We start from the raw sequence: 15452 nt of genomic DNA, 5'->3' as shown, positions 1-15452 counted from the left end.
GGGGGAAGCATCTGATGTGGCTGGGGGGCTGGAGCTATGGCTTAGCTGTTCAGGCACTTGCCTTTGAAACCTAACGACCTAGTTTCAACTCTCTAGAACCCACATAAACCAGATACACATGGTGGCACATGCGTCTGGAGTTTATATGCAGTGCCTAGAGGCCCTGATGCACTCATCTCTCCCTCTCTCTAGTAAATAAAAATAAGATAACTAGCAGCGATATTGGGGCTGGAGAGATGCCTTAGCAGTTAAGGCACTTGCCTGTGAAGCCAAAGGACCTATGTTTGACTCTCCAGATCACATAAAAGCCAGATGCACAAAGGTGAGGCAAGCTCAAGGTCGCACATGCCCACTAGGCGGCACAAGTGTCTGGAGTTCGATTGCAGTGGCTGATGCCCTGTGTGCCAATTCTCTCTCTCTGTCTCTAAAACAAACAAAAAAAATTTAAATATACCTTTTTTCTTTCTTTCTTTCTTTACTTGTTTTAGCTTTTTAAATTTTATTTATTTATTTGCCATGAGAGAGAGTGAGAGAGAGAGAATGGGTACACCAGGGCCTCCAGCCACTGCAAACGAACTCCAGATACATGTGCCCCTTGTGCATCTGGCTTATGTGGGTCCTGGGGAATCAAACCTGGGTCCTTTGACTTTACAAACAAACGCCTTAACCACTAAGTCATTTCTCCAGTCCCTAAAATAAATTTTTGTTTGTTTGTTTTTTGAGGTAGGGTCTTACTCTAGCTCAGGCTGACCTGGAATTCACAATGTAGTCTCAGGGTAGCCTCGAACTCATGGCAATCCTCCTACCTCTGCCTCCCGAGTGCTGGGATTAAAGGCATGCGCCACCACGCCCGGCTAATAAAAATTTTTTTAAAGCAGCTGATGGGGAGGAAAGGGTTTATTTTGGCTGACAGTCTTAGGGGAAGTGTCATCATGGCAGAAGGATGGTAGAGCAGAGGCCGCATCTCACCTTGCTACAGCAGCTGGCAGGAAGCAGCAAGAGAGTGAGCTGAGCTCTGGATGTAAGTAATTTAAATTGTGGGTTTGGATCTGAGCAAATAAACCTCAAGGTCTGCTCGGAGCAACATACCTCCTCCCAGCAAGGCTCCTTTTCCCAAACTGTCTGGGGTCCGAGTAGGAGGCTCAAATACAAAGGTATAAGGGATGTTTTGTATTCAAGCTACCACACCTGGCATATCTTATAGAAGGGGAGAGGGTCAGAGATCACAAATTAACAGGCATGGCACGGGCTGCAGTTGAAATCCTGTCAACCACAAAGCCCTGCATTTTTCCGGCCTAGCCACAGTGCCCACAAGAAGCTACCTCTAAGGCTATTGATTTGCTACTGTCCACTTAAGAGGGGAGTTACAGTTAGGGTGACTGGACCCCTGAAGGTATAAAAAGGGCAGGAAAGTTTGCACTTGCTACAAATCAAGATGATCTGATTTATCTCTCTTGCCTAGTTCCCTAGACCTGTTTTTCCACAAAAAGCCAGGACCCCTCCTGGGAGGGAGGTCTTTCATAATATTTGAACATTGTGGTTGGTCAAGTTCAGCCCCTGGAACTTGGTACCAGGGCTAACCTCTTCCTGAGACAGCCCCTAACCCTAACCAACCAGCTGTTCCTCTGGTTCACCTGAGCTGGAAGACAGCCTACTGCTAAAAGGCTAAAAGTACCTTTGCAAGGGGAGGGTGGGCTCTTTGTCCACCTGGGAACTTCCAGCTATGGGTGAGATTTTCCCTTGTCTGGGCCTGGGCTGGCTTGTCCCAGGTCCAGCTGGGAGGGACTCAGCCTGGCCTCTGGCCCTGGCCCAGCCGGGAGGCCCCCTAGCTTTTCCTCTCTGCATGGGCTCCTTTATCCACTCCAGCTCCCCACTTGGCAGTAGCTTCTTAAGCCTTTTCTCTTTTCTTTCTATGCTTTTTTTCTAGGTCCTCTACATGGGATCTCTAGCCATGTGGGTACCTTTCCTTGGCTCTGTAATTCCCTCAATAAACAAAATAATAATTATCCTTTCATTCTTTTTAATTCAATTCTTCAATTAAAATTAGAAATGAAGGCTGGAGAGATGGCTTAGTGGTTAAGGTGTTTGCCTGCAAAGTCAAAGGACCTCAGTTCGATTCCCCACAACCCACATAAGCCAGATGCACAAAGTGGTGCATACATCTGGTGTTCGTTTGCAGTGGGTGGAGGCCCTGGAGTGCCCATTCTCCCTCTCTGTCTCTGCCTCTCTCTCTTTCAAATAAACAAAAGTCAAATACTAAAAAAAAAAAAAATGAACCTTGGGTTTAGGGTTCAAGGGCTTTTCTGGACCCTTAGCACCCCCTTGTTACACACTGTTCTAGTCTCTTTTTCTTTCTTTCTTTCTTCTTTTGGTTTTTCAAGATAGGGTCTCATGCTAGCTCTGGCTGATCTGGATATCAGTATGTAATCTCAGGGTGGCCTTGAACTCATGGTGATCCTACCTCTGCCTTGCCATTAAAGGCATGCACCATCACACCAGCCTGGCTAGTTTCTTGTGAGTGGTGACATTCAAGGTGACATTGCTACAGTGTGAGCTGGAATCTTCTCCAAGAATTAAGAGCTAATGCTACTTTTGCCATCTCAAAGACATGGATTTAGATAGTGACCCTTTTGCTACCCGACACTATGCTCATATTTCCCTAAATGTCTTCAATGGTATGACTTAGAAGAAAAGGAGTGGCCCCAGTTGACTGGGACACTGGAGGTGGTATCATTGCTCCTGTTGTACAGAAGAGGGAACTGAGTCCCAGGGAGGCAACGTGGTATCAAGGTACTAGAGCTGGTGTGAAAGAAGTGCTGTCTGGACTGGGAAAATGGCTTAGTGGTTACGGCATTTGCCTGCAAAGCCTAAGGACCCGAGTTTGAATCCCCAGGACCCACATAAGCCAGATGCACAAGGGGGCACATGTGTCTTGAGTTTGTATGCAGTGGCTAGAGGCGTGCCCATTCTCTCCTTCTCTCTATGTGTCTCTTTCTCATAAATAAAATATTAAAAATTATTTTAAAAAAAGAAGTGCTGTCTATGCTGGAGAAATATAAACACACTATTAAGCCAGCAAAGAAACAACAGTACGTTTTAGGAAGAGTGGGTCACTGTGGGTTTCATCATAAGAGACGATTTAAGAAACAGAAAAAGAAAAAGAAAGGGTGGAAAACAGTAATCCGGACCCAAACGGCAATGGTACCATAAAATTCTACTTCCTAAAAGACAGACCAAATGACTGAACCTTCACTAGTCCCTTACAGGAAACACCTGAACCACAAGACACTGGAGAGGGTATTAAAAGAAAAAAAAAAAAAAAAAAGAAACAGAGCTTGGGGTTGGGGAGATGGCTCTGTGGTTAGTCACTTGCTTGCAAAGATCTGCCAATACAAGTTCGATTCTCCAGTACCCACGAGGTAAAGCCAGACCCACAAAGTTGCTCATGCCTCTGAAGTTCATTTGCAGTGGCAAGAGGTTCTGATGTGCACTTCCATTCTCTCACTCTCAAACAAGTATATGAAACTTTTTAAAAAGTAGAGCTTTAAAATAACTTTGGGAATTTATTTAAAAAAAAAAACTCATGCAGAAAATTGGAGTGGGGTAGGGGTACATTTAGTTTTATTGGGCTACAGACTTTGTTTTTTTATTTTCCGATGCAAGGTCTCACTCTAACCCAGGCTGAACTGTAATTCACTCTATAGTTCCAGGCCAGCCTCTAACTCAAAGCGATCCCCTCCTACCTTTGTCTCCCAAGTGCTGGAGTGTGCCACCACGTCCTGCGCATTTTTTTTCTCTCTCTCTCTCCCTCTCTCTCTCTCCCTCTTTCTCTCTCTCTCCCTCTCTCTCTTTTTTTTTTTTCCAGGTAGGGTCTCGCCCTAGCCCAGGCTGACCTGGAATTCACTATGTAGTCTCAGGGTGGCCTCGAACTCACGGTAATCTTCCTACCTCTGTCTCCCAAGTGCTGGGATTAAGGCGTGTGTGCCACCACGCCCCGCGCATTTTATCTCTTTATCGATCGCAATCTAGTAGGAAGCAGGCCCTGACAGCGGGCTGGTCTCCTGCCAGGCCTAGCGGTGGAGGGCGGCTGGGTCCTGGCCAGAAAACTGCAGGCAGGATCCATCCAGGGCTGCATCCAGGGTTGGGGCCGGCAGCCGGTCCTGCAGTGTGGAACTGTAAAGCAAGCGGCAAGTGGCCAGCTTCCCACCAGCAAAGGGCTGCGAAACCCCCACCCCACCCCCCTCCACTGAACCTGTTGCCTCCACCAGTTTGCCTGGGGTCCTTCCTCCCCTCCTCAGCACGTGCTCAGTACCCGCTCTCTCATTGGCTTCTGCAACCCTCTCTTGAAAGCTGCAACATGCCTGCCCTGATGATTGGTCCAGGCGCTTCCATGCTTGTCTCTGATTGGACAGTGAGGCTCACGCCCTCTCCCCCTTGGGTCATACCATAAGGAGAGGAGGAGAGGGGAGGAATATATTTCAACCCTTCTCTTCGGTCCCTTGTCCCACGTTATACATAATTGTATATTTTATGACAATTGAAAATGATGGCTTTTAACGGGATGTGTATCCCTGCGGAGAGTCCCAGAGATGGAAGGACGGCCGGGGCGATGCGCCCCCTCCTGCCGCGGTGGTGCGCTCTGGGCGGGGCGGGCCGGCCGGGCAGCCCTGGAGAGCTGTCGCGGTTTCCATCCGCCCTGCGCTAGCCGAGATGCTCCTCCCGCCGCCGCCTGCGCTAACCCGCGTCCTGCTGGCCCGAGCCTGGAGGGCGTCTGGGTGAGTGACCGCTCTGCTTCCAGAGTCCCGAGAGTGGACGGAGCTCCTCGCCGGACTCCTTTTCTCCCGGGAGGCCCCCAGATCGCTGCAGTCCCGTCTCTCCTCGTGGGTTTGTGTCGTCTAGCGTCCCGCTCCCATGCAGGTTATCCTCCCGCAGTCCTCTCCACCCCTGTCCCACGCCACCTCCCTAGTTCCTCATTTTCCTTCTATCATGCTGGATACTCGAAATTGTGCCTCTTTGCACACACGCTTCTTTCTTCCTTCCCCACCCTAGGGCTCGCGTTCTGGACTCCCCGCTGAGATCCCCGAGGCCTTTGCTCCACCCGCTCCACCCGCCGGGTTTTTTGGCTCTGCCCCGCTCCCTTTTAAATTCAGAGTTGGGCCCTACCTACGGGTTGGTGGTACCCCAATTACATTCCTAACGTGTTTTGTGCTCGGCACTGAGCTATATCTTATTGAGGGAATTGCATGAATTCATACATGTAAAGTGCCTGTTACTGTCATGAGCACTTTCTGCTACTTTATTTTTTTTGTTTATTTTTATTTATTTATTTCTTTGAGAGTGACTGAAAGAGAAGGAGGGAGGGGGAGAGAGAGAGAGAGAGCATGGGCGCACCAGGGCTTCCAGCCACTGCAAACGAACTCCAGACGCGTGCGCCCCCTTGTGCATCTGGCTAACGTGGGTCCTGGGGAATTGAGTCTCAAACTGGGGTCCTTAGGCTTCACAGGCAAGCGCTTAACCCCACTAAGCCATCTTTCTAGCCCTTAAATTTTTTTTTGAAGATTTTATTTTTATTTATTTATGAGAGATAGAGAGAGTGAGAATGGGCATGTCAGGGCCTCTAGCCACTGAAAACAAACTCCAGATGCATGCGCCACCATGTGCATCTGGCTTACGTTGGACCTGCAGAATTGAACCTGGGTCCGTAGGCTTCGCAGGCAAGTGCTAACCGATAAGCAATCTCCCCAGCCCACTTTCTTTTTTTAAAATTTTTTGTTTATTTTTATTTATTTACTTATTTGAGAACAACAGAGAAAGAGGGAGAGGGGGAGAGAGAGAGAGATAGATGGATAGAGAGAGAGAGAGAGAGAGAATAGGCGCGCCAGGGCCTCTAGCCCCTGCAAACAATCTCCACATGCATACGCCCCCTTGTGCATCTGGCTAATTTGGGTTGTGGGGAATCTTGCCTGGAACCAGGTTCTTAGGCTTCTCAGGCAAGCGCTTAACCGCTAAGCCATCTCTCCAGCCCTCTGCAGCCCACTTTCTGTCACTTTAATTCAAAAACTTCTCGTTACTATGAGGCATAGACAAAAGTTCTTCCAAGCAGTAAAGAGGGAGCCGGTTAATCCCAGCATTTGGGAGGCTGAGGTGGGAGGATCTCTGTTGATCATGAGACAGAATTCCAGCTCAGCCTGGCCTAGAGCAAGACCCTACCTTGAAAAAACGAAAAACAACAAAAATGGAGCAGTAGCAGGACAGATGTCCCTACCCCATGCCTCAGATGTGGGCTTTTTGGACCTTAGTGCCCCAACAATAGATTTTTAAATTTTATTAGTATTTTTAGAACTTATTTGTGTGTGTGTGTGTGTGTGTGTATTCATATGAATGTGCCAGGGTCTCTTGCCACTGCTAATGAATGAATGCCTACCTGGCTTTACATGGATGGCTGGGGAATTGAACCTGGGCTGGCAGGCTTTGCAAGCAAGCACCTTTAACCACTGAGCCATCTACCCAGCCACAACAATAGACACACACACATACACCTCTACCTATTTGTTGTTGTTTGGTTTTGCTAAGGTAGGGTCTCACTCTAGCTCAGGCTGACCTGGAACTCACTCTATTTCCAGGCTGGCCTCAAACTCGCAATGAGCCTTTCTACCTCTGCCTCCCTAGTGCTTGGATTAAAGGTGTGAGTCCTGGGCTTGGTGGGGGGGCAGACTGGACTGAAGTACTGCCTTAGGGGCAGGGGGGGGGTCTATGGTCTGGTGCGGCTGTTTTGATCTAGACTGTACCCTTTCCCTCCTGCTCTAGTTTTGTTTGCTGACTCCTTGGCCTGTGACCTGCAGCGTCTCCCAGGCTGAGCTGTGACCCTTTTGAGTTAATCAGTGTCCCTCTCCCTTCCCCCATAGGTTGACATAGGCAAGTTTCTCTGTGTCCTGATGGGGAGGGGATAGGGAAGGACACAAAGAGGGAATGAGAGAATGAGATAAAGGGGCTTCTCTTCCAAACTGCGATGGGGGCCACACTTGCTTGCCCCTCACTGGCAGGCCTCTTCTTGCACTGACCCCACCCATTGCAGATCCTGATGGAAGCTCCAGGTAGGCCGGGCTTGCTCACAGACTGCATGGTAGTGTGCTCTTTGCCTGCGTGTGCAGGTGTGTGTGTACCAAGCACACAGCTGGTGAGGGAACCTAGGGAGTTTGCGGTGACTGGAGCTTCGGGAAAGAAGTTTTTATGCTAGTGGAGGAGAAAGATGTAGACATAACACCCTCTGGTAGCTGGTCGAAAGCAACCCATGCTATAAAAGAAACGTCCATGGCAAAAATAACTAGCGCAGCATTCAAGTACCGTGGGCCCCGCACTCCTGGGAAGGGCTGTCATGTCTCCATTCTGCAGTTGGGGAGCTATCTGCCAGCCTGGGCTAGATATGCGGTCTCAAAAAGCCAGGGTAGGAATGGGCATGGTGGCACATGGCTTTAATCCCTATACTCAGGAGGCAAAGGATTACTGTGAGTTTGAGGCCAGCCTGGGATTAGGGTGAGACCCTACCTCAAAACAAAAAACAAAAAACCAGGGCTGGGGAGATGGCTCAATGAATAAGTGTTTGCCTTGCAAGCATCATTAATACTTGAGTTTGGATCCCCAGAAGCCGAGTGAAATGCCAGATGTAGTGGTGCACACTTGCATTCTGGTGCTGGGGAGGTGGAGACAGGAGGACACCTTGGTCTAGCTGCTGGCTGGTCTAGCTGATTCCGTGAGCTCCAGGTCCAGTGAGAGACCCTGTCTCTAAAGAATGAGGTGAGGAGCAACTAGGAAGACACCCAAAATTGATCTTTGGCCTCCACATGGATACACATAAGTGCATGTGCACTTCTACAGCGCACACACATGTATGCATGTACACATGTAAAAAAAAAATCAGGACTAGAGGGATGGCATAGTGGTAAAGGTGCCTGTCTGCAAAGCCTAAGGACCCAGGTTTGATTGCCCATGCCCATGTAAGCCAGATGTACATGGAGGCGCATGCATCTGGACTTTCTGTGCAGTGGCTAAAGGCCCTGGCATGCCTATTCTCTCTCTCTCTCTCTCATAAATAAATGAATAATAAAATATTTAAAAAAATCACCTGGGAGGCAGAGGTAGGAGGATCTCTGTGAGTTCAAGGCCACCCTGAGACTGCCGAGTGAATTCCAGGTCAGCCTGGGCTAGAGGGAGACCCTAATTCAAAAAAAAAAAAAAAAAAAAAAAAAAGAAAGAAAGAAAGAAAAGAAAATCTCTGTGGAAGTAGCCACTGTCACCATTTTGATGCAGATTATAACTTCTATATGTGCTTCAAAAACATAAAATGGGGGCGGGAGAGAGGGCTCAGCAGTTAAGGCGCTTTCCTGCAAAGCCTGGGTTCCAATCCCCAGTGCTCACGTGAAGCCAGATACACAAAGTGGCACATGCATATGGAGTTTGTTTGCAGTGGCTGGAGGCCCTGGTGTGTCCATTCTCTGTCTCTCTCATAATTGAATTAATAAAGTTTTTAAAAAACATGAAAATGGACTGATTCTGAAATGAAGATTGTGGCAGCTCATGTACTTACTGTGTTTCTGGATTCACTTCAGTTCTCTGGTTTAATGCCAGTTGGGATTTTCATGGCAGAAATGTCATGAAACACGAGTTATTTCTCACTGCAGTTTTAAAAACTAAAGCATAGGGCTGGAGAGATGGCGTAGCGGTTAAGCGCTTGCCTGTGAAGCCTAAGAACCCCGGTTCGAGGCTCGGTTCCCCAGGTCCCACGTTAGCCAGATGCACAAGGGGGTGCACGCGTCTGGAGTTTGTTTGCAGAGGCTGGAAGCCCTGGTGCGCCCATTCTCTCTCTCTCCCTCTATCTGCCTTTCTCTCTGTGTCTGTCGCTCTCAAATAAATAAATAAAAATTAAAAAAAAAAAAAACTAAAGCATAGTTAGGTATCAGCGAGTGGAAAGGCATCCACAAAGATAGTCTCCAGCACAAACCCTCCCCAGAATCATGCAGGAAACCGCCAGCTTCATTGCATACACCCATTGTGTCAGTTGGGGTCATTTTTAGAAGACCATTTGAGGCTTCACAGAATTTCCAAACACTTGAGTTATGCTGATTCTTTTCAGCATGTTTAGAAAACGTGTGAGTGAATCTTCCCTGAGATATTTTTGATATATTTTGATATATATATTTGTGTGTGTGTGTATGTTGAGGTTGGTTCTTGCTCTAGCCCAAGCTGACCTGAAATTTACTATGTAGTCTCAGGGTGACCTCAAATTCAAGGCAATCCTACCTCTGCTTCCTGAGTGCTGGGATTAAAGGCGTGCACCACCACGCCCAGCTAAAATATTTTATTTTTTAAAAGACTTTTATTTATTTATTTATTTGAGAGTGACAGAGAGAGAAAGAGGCAGATAGAGAGTGAGAGAGAGAATGGGCGTGCCAGGGCTTCCAGCCACTGCAAATGAACTCCAGACGCGTGCGTCCCCTTGTGCATCTGGCTAATGTGGGTCCTGGGGAATCCAGCCTCGAACTGGGGTCCTTAGGCTTCACAGGCAAGCACTTAACCACTACACCATCTCTCCAGCCCTTTTTTTTTTTTTTAAAGATTTTTATTTATATATTTGAGAGTGACAGACAGAGAGAAAGAGGCAGATAGAGAGAGAGAGAGAGAGAGAATGGGCATGCCAGGGCCTCCAGGCACTGCAAACAAACTCCAGACGCATGCGCCCCCTTGTGCATCTGGCTAACATGAGTCCTGGGGAATTGAGCCTCGAACTGCAGTCCTTAGGTTTCACAGGCAAGCGCTTAACCGCTAAGCCATCTCTCCAGCCCAAATATTTGATTTTCTGTAGAGGAAAAAAATTCACGTGATGAGTCGTGGTCAAGATACAGGTACACTGAAGATAGTGTGTAAAATTCTCTTCAGGCAGTGTGTATAGACTGCTTATAAAACATGAATTTCATCTTTACACGTGGTTACGTATGTGCAGATATTTTAAAATCTGAAAAGACCTGAAATCGAAAAGACTTATGGTTCCAAGCATTGCAGTAAGGAAACTCAATCTGGACCTTTTGTAGCTTGCTTTCCCTTAGACCTGACGCCCCCATACTTTATGTCCCCCAGGACCCAGAGCTGTTGCTGCTAAGCTGCTAAGCTCTTGGCAAGCATTAATGACTGAGTGAATATATCAGCATTGCATGCTCACCCCAGGTTTTTTTTGGGGGGGGGGGTTAAGGTAGGGTCTCTAGTCTAGACTGACCTGGTATTCATTCTGTAGTATCAATGTGGCCTCAAACTCACAGTGATCCTCATACTTCTCCCTCCCAAGTGCTGGGATTAAAGGTATTTTTCTTTTAGTTTTTTGTTTTATTTATTTATTTTGAGGTATGGTCCCACTAGCCCAGGCTGACCTGGAATTCACTGTGTAGTCTCAGGCTGGCTTTGAACTCCTAGTGATCCTCCTACCTCTGCCTCCTGAGTGCTAGAATTAAAGGCGTGCGCCACCACGTCTGGCTTATCCAGTTTGAGGCGATGAGACCTCTACACACATGTGCCCTTTGAGGACAGCCTGGGGATGGTGGCTGGTGATAATGGCTCTCAGTTACTTTTTTTCCCCTGAGGCAATCTCATGTAGCCCAGGTTACTCTTCAGTCCTCTTTTTATTTTTTAAATATTTATTTATTTAAGAGAGAGAGGCATGCCAAGCCTCTAGCCATTGCAAATGAACTCTAGACAAATGCACCACCTTGTGCATCTGGCCTATGTGGGTACTGGGGAATTGAACCTGGGTCCTTAAGGCTTTGCAGGCAAGCACCTTAACCACTAAGCCATTGCTCAGGCTCTTCTTTTTATATTTTGAGACAGAATCTTGCTAGTTTTCCAGGCTGGACTTGATCTCGTAATCCTCTTGCCTCAACCTCACAGTAGCTAGGATTACTGGCTGGTACCACCAGACAGTTTGTTTGGGGGATCACATGAGCTTGTGGATGTGGAGTGCATTATGGGACACCCACTGACTCCCAGGAAACTCAGTAAGGGCTCTTGCTGTGGGAAGACACCTGCCCTTCCTGGGACTGCCTGAACCTCAAATCTTTCTTTTCCAGACAGTTGATGTCATAGAGTGAAAAAGAGCCCTGGGCCTAGCTGCAGTGCAATTACAGCTGACCTTGGGAAAGCCACTGTCCAGGTGTGGAGGCATTTCCCCCTAGGTGGGAGATGGGAGGTTCTGGCTATTTTGTGTGGCCAGGGCGATGGACTTGTCTGATCTCTCAGGCTGGCCCTGGGTCATGGAAATGTCCCAGGTGCTTTGACCACAGTACCTCCTGAGTGTGTGGCAGATGGAGTTCCAGTCTTACTCCATCATAGATGAGCTATGACTGCGAATCTCAGAAGAATAATGTGGTCTCTCTTGACCTCAGTTTGCTTATCTTTTTAAATTTTAATTTAATTTTTATTTATTTATTTATTAGAGGGTGGGGAGAATGGGTACACCAGGGCTTCTACCGACTGCAGACAAACTGTAGACACATGCACCAGCCACCATGTGCATCTGGTTTATGTGGATTCTGAATCAAACCTGGATCCTTTGGCTCTGCCAGCATGCGCCAGAACCACTAAGCCATCTCGCCAGCCCCCAGTATGCTTATCTTTTTAAATTGTTTTTCTTTTTAAAAATTTATTATTTATTTATTTATTAGCGATAGAGAGCTAGCCACTGCATAGGAACTCCATATGCATATGTCATGTACATGTGACTGACATGGGTTCTGGGGAGTTGAATCTACATCTTTAGGCTTCACAGACAAGTGCCTTAATTGCTAAGCTATCTCTCTAGCTCCTTTTTCCTTTTTAATTTTCTTTTGTTCATTTTTATTTATTTATTTGAGAGCAACAGACACTGAGAGAGAGAGATAGAGAGAGAGAGAGAGAGAGAGAGAGAGAGAGAGGGAGAGAATGGGCGCTCCAGGGCCACTGCACACGAACTCCAGACGCCTGCACCCCCTTGTGCATCTGGCTAACGTGGGTCCTGGGGAATCGAGCCTCGAACCAGGGTCCTTAGGCTTCACAGTCAAGCGCTTAACCGCTAAGCCACCTCTCCAGCCCCCTTTTTTTCTTAATTTCATTTATTATTTATGAGAGAGAGAGAAGTTTGCTTATCTTTAAGCTGAGGTCAGTCAGTTGCTCCCTCAAGCATTTGGAAAGTGCATTCATTGAGGTGGTCCTTGCACCTCACTTGGCTCAGTGCTGGGCACCGGAAGAGCTCAGCTGATCGTCGGTAGCCATGTGGAGTGGCTTATCCAGGCCTTGCCCCGCCCCGGGCCCTGTACTTTCTCTGGTGCCTCCACAGTCCCCCTAATTGCAGCAATTAGGAGGATTTGCCTTATCAGGCCCTCGATAACAGTGACCAGAGGGTAGGCTGAAGGAAGCAAAGCTAGTTTTCTTTCTATCTCTTCTCCGTCACCTGACATCCAGTGGCAGGTGTTTGCAGAAGAGCATGGAGGCCTGGGAGTCCAGTCCGGGGCTCTGGTGTGGGTTTGGACACTTAATGGTAATTGCTGCTCTCCGAACTTCCTCGCTGGTGCTGCTTACTTACCACGGGCTGAGCAACATGTTAGGTGCAGAGTAGATGCAGGCTGTCTGTGAGAACTTGCTGCATGGCATGTGCACGGTTGCCCAGAGATCCTTCATGAGCCCAGTGCCAGGCTTCCAGATGAAGCGATAGGAGCCCCGTTTGGGCTGTTTGGCCAGCCTGTGAGGGGCTTCACATGTGGGTGGGGAGCCTGGGTTGCCATAGTCAATGTGGTGATGTTGAATGAGCCTGAGGTCTCCAAGGATGTAGAATTTTGTTTTAAGAGAACCGGGAAGCCCCTGAATGGTTTTGGGCTGAGTATACCCAGTTCACATGATCAAGTTAGGGGCTGGGAATATGGTTCAGTGGTTAAAGGTGCTGGCTTACAAAGTCTTCTAGTTTAGGGTTGATTCTCCTGTGCCCACCTAAAGCCACATGTAAAAAGGCAAGTACTTTAACCACCAAGTCATCTCTCCAGCCCTCTCTCCTTTAAAAAAAAATAATTATAATTATATATATATATATATATATATGTATGTATATATATATATATATATATATATATATATATATATATATATATAATTTATTTATTTGCAAGCAGACACAGAGTGAGCAAGCGAGAGCAAGCAAGTATCAGGGCCTCTTGCTATAGCAAACAAACTCCAGATGTCACTTTATGCATCTGGCTTTATATGGGTACTGGGGAGTTGAACCCAGGGACCACCAGGCTTTATAAGCAAGTGCCTTTAACCACTGAGCCATCTCTCCAGACCCAGCTCTGTCCTTTTTGTGTATTTTTTTTTTTTTTCAAGGTAGGTCTCACTCTAGCCCAGGTTGACCTGGAATTCACTATGGAGTCTCAGGGTGGCCTTGAACTCATGGCGATCCTCCTACCTCTACCTCCCAAGTGCTGGGATTAAAGGCGTGCGCCACCACGCCTGGCTTGTTCTTTTTTAAAAAAAACTTATTTGCAAGGGGAGAGAAAGAAAGAAGAGACGTGCCAGAGCTTCCTGCCACTGCAAATCGACTCCAGATGCATGTGCCACCTTGTGCATCTGCCTTTATGTGGGTCCTGGGGAATCGAACCTGGGTCCTTTGGTTTTGCAAGCAAGTGTCTTAACTACTGAGCTATTTATCTCCCTAGCCCAGCTCTGTCCTTTTAATCCAGTCCAGGCCCCTGGCTCATGGAATGGTACTACCCTAAATTAAGGTGGGTCTAGTCCCTCAGTTGACCTAATCAAAATAATTCCTCACAGGCAAGCCCAGAGGCTAACATACTTAAGGTGATCTCTTATAGGTGCTTGTAGGTCCTGTCAAGTTGGCAATATAAACCATCCCACTGCTTGAATGAATGAATGAAGAGTACTGCCCTGCATAGAAGGCCCTTGGAGATCCTCTTGTGCGTCTTGGGAGAATGATTCACCTCTGTCTTCATCTAAGGCAGTGGGAGGGTGCTTGCTCATGTTAAATCAAAGTGGACCCTGAGCCAAACAGACAAGAGTCTGCTGGGGGCGCCCTGGGTTATTTCTGGCACTCATTGACTCGGGCTCAACTTGATCTTTGAACGAGTCTTTTCAGGGCCTGGAGACTTTCCAGCTCCAGAGAGTCTCAAGGGCCTGAGGTCGCAGTGAGCCACACACACAAGGTGGAGGGATGTAGGATTTTTCTGTTTCTGGCACTGTTTGCGGGGAGCCGGGGCAAGGAGGGCCGGAGCGGGTGGAGAACTGTGCCGACTTTTCCCCACTAGTAGTAGAGTGGCTGGACCCACCCCGGCGTGACCTTGGGGGCCTCTGGAAACCCCTTTGCCTTTGTAAGCCTGGCCAGACCAGCAGGTGAGGTAAAACTGGCGCAGCTCATTCCCTGCTCAGCTTGAGGTGACCTCCTGTCCCAATCTTCAGCTGAGGAGGGGATAAGAGCATTGGCTCCAGGGGCTGGGGGGATGGCTCAGGGGGTCAAGTGCTTGTTGCACAGGCATGAGGACCAGAGTTTGATCCCCAGCAGCTATGTAAAAAGCCAGATGTGGTGTTACGGGCCTATAACCCCTGTCTGGGGAGGTGGAGATAGGAGGATCACTAAGGCTATATAGGTAAGATCTAGGTTCAGTGAAAAACTGTTTCAAAAAAAAAAATTGTGTGTAGATGTGGGTGGTGATTGAGGAAAATGCTTGACTTCATCCTCTGGCCTCCTCATACATGTGCGCTCACACACATATCATACGCGTGCGCACACGTACACACACACACAAGTATTGGCTCTGATCTGTGTGCTTCCAGAGAGGTGGTGGTCCAGGGTGTGAGGCCCAGAACCCTGCTGGCCTCGGCCCCCATCCAGGGAAGGAACCTTTAGACCTTCTTGTCTGTGAGTGGCCGCCTCTCTCCCTGAACTTCCCAGGACAATGGGGAAGGGGCAGGGTGGATTCCAAAGTTTTGCACTTCTGGCTGTCAAAGTCCCCGTGGTAACCAGGAGCTAGGACCTCACCATTTTGCATCGGAGCTAGTGACTTGCTCAGGGTCACACAGCTGGTGGGAAGAGCTGGGTCTGAACCATCCTCTGTTCCAGGCCCAGGCCCTATGCTTGGCTATTCGCGGGTGGTGCCGAGGAGGACGGAGCCTAGCAATGTGATTGGCTTCTTGGGGTGTCATGGTGGGGAAAGGGGGAGAATCCCTATACACACACACTCAGTGCTCATCTTACTTCCCCCTTCCTGCTTTCTCTCTTCTTTGTCTTCTAACCCAGCTGCTTTCTCACATCTGCTCCCTGCCCTTCCCTCTGCCTGGAAAGCACTTCCCAGCCAGTTGGCTTCTTGGGTGGGGTCAGAAGTCACCTGGAGAAGGAGCGATGTCCTCCGGGTCAGTGCTGTTTTTAGGTGGCC

At 48.2% G+C, this 15452-nt stretch overlaps 1 protein-coding gene across 1 annotated transcript in view; it reads left to right on the top strand.

The window, feature by feature from the left end:
• Positions 1–4662: 4662 nt before the first annotated feature.
• Aldh4a1 (aldehyde dehydrogenase 4 family member A1) overlaps positions 4663–15452 on the top strand; it is a 28827-nt gene continuing 18037 nt past the window's right edge. The window contains exon 1 of the mRNA XM_004657351.2: positions 4663–4775. Within this exon, the coding sequence (XP_004657408.2) occupies positions 4711–4775 (65 nt within the window). The 5' untranslated portion in view covers positions 4663–4710. The remainder of the gene's footprint in view (positions 4776–15452) is intronic.

This window comes from Jaculus jaculus, chromosome 5, assembly GCF_020740685.1.
Source record: "Jaculus jaculus isolate mJacJac1 chromosome 5, mJacJac1.mat.Y.cur, whole genome shotgun sequence".
Taxonomy (NCBI): domain Eukaryota; kingdom Metazoa; phylum Chordata; class Mammalia; order Rodentia; family Dipodidae; genus Jaculus; species Jaculus jaculus.
Note: the sequence above shows the minus strand (reverse complement) of the source record. Positions and strands in the feature narration are given on the sequence as shown.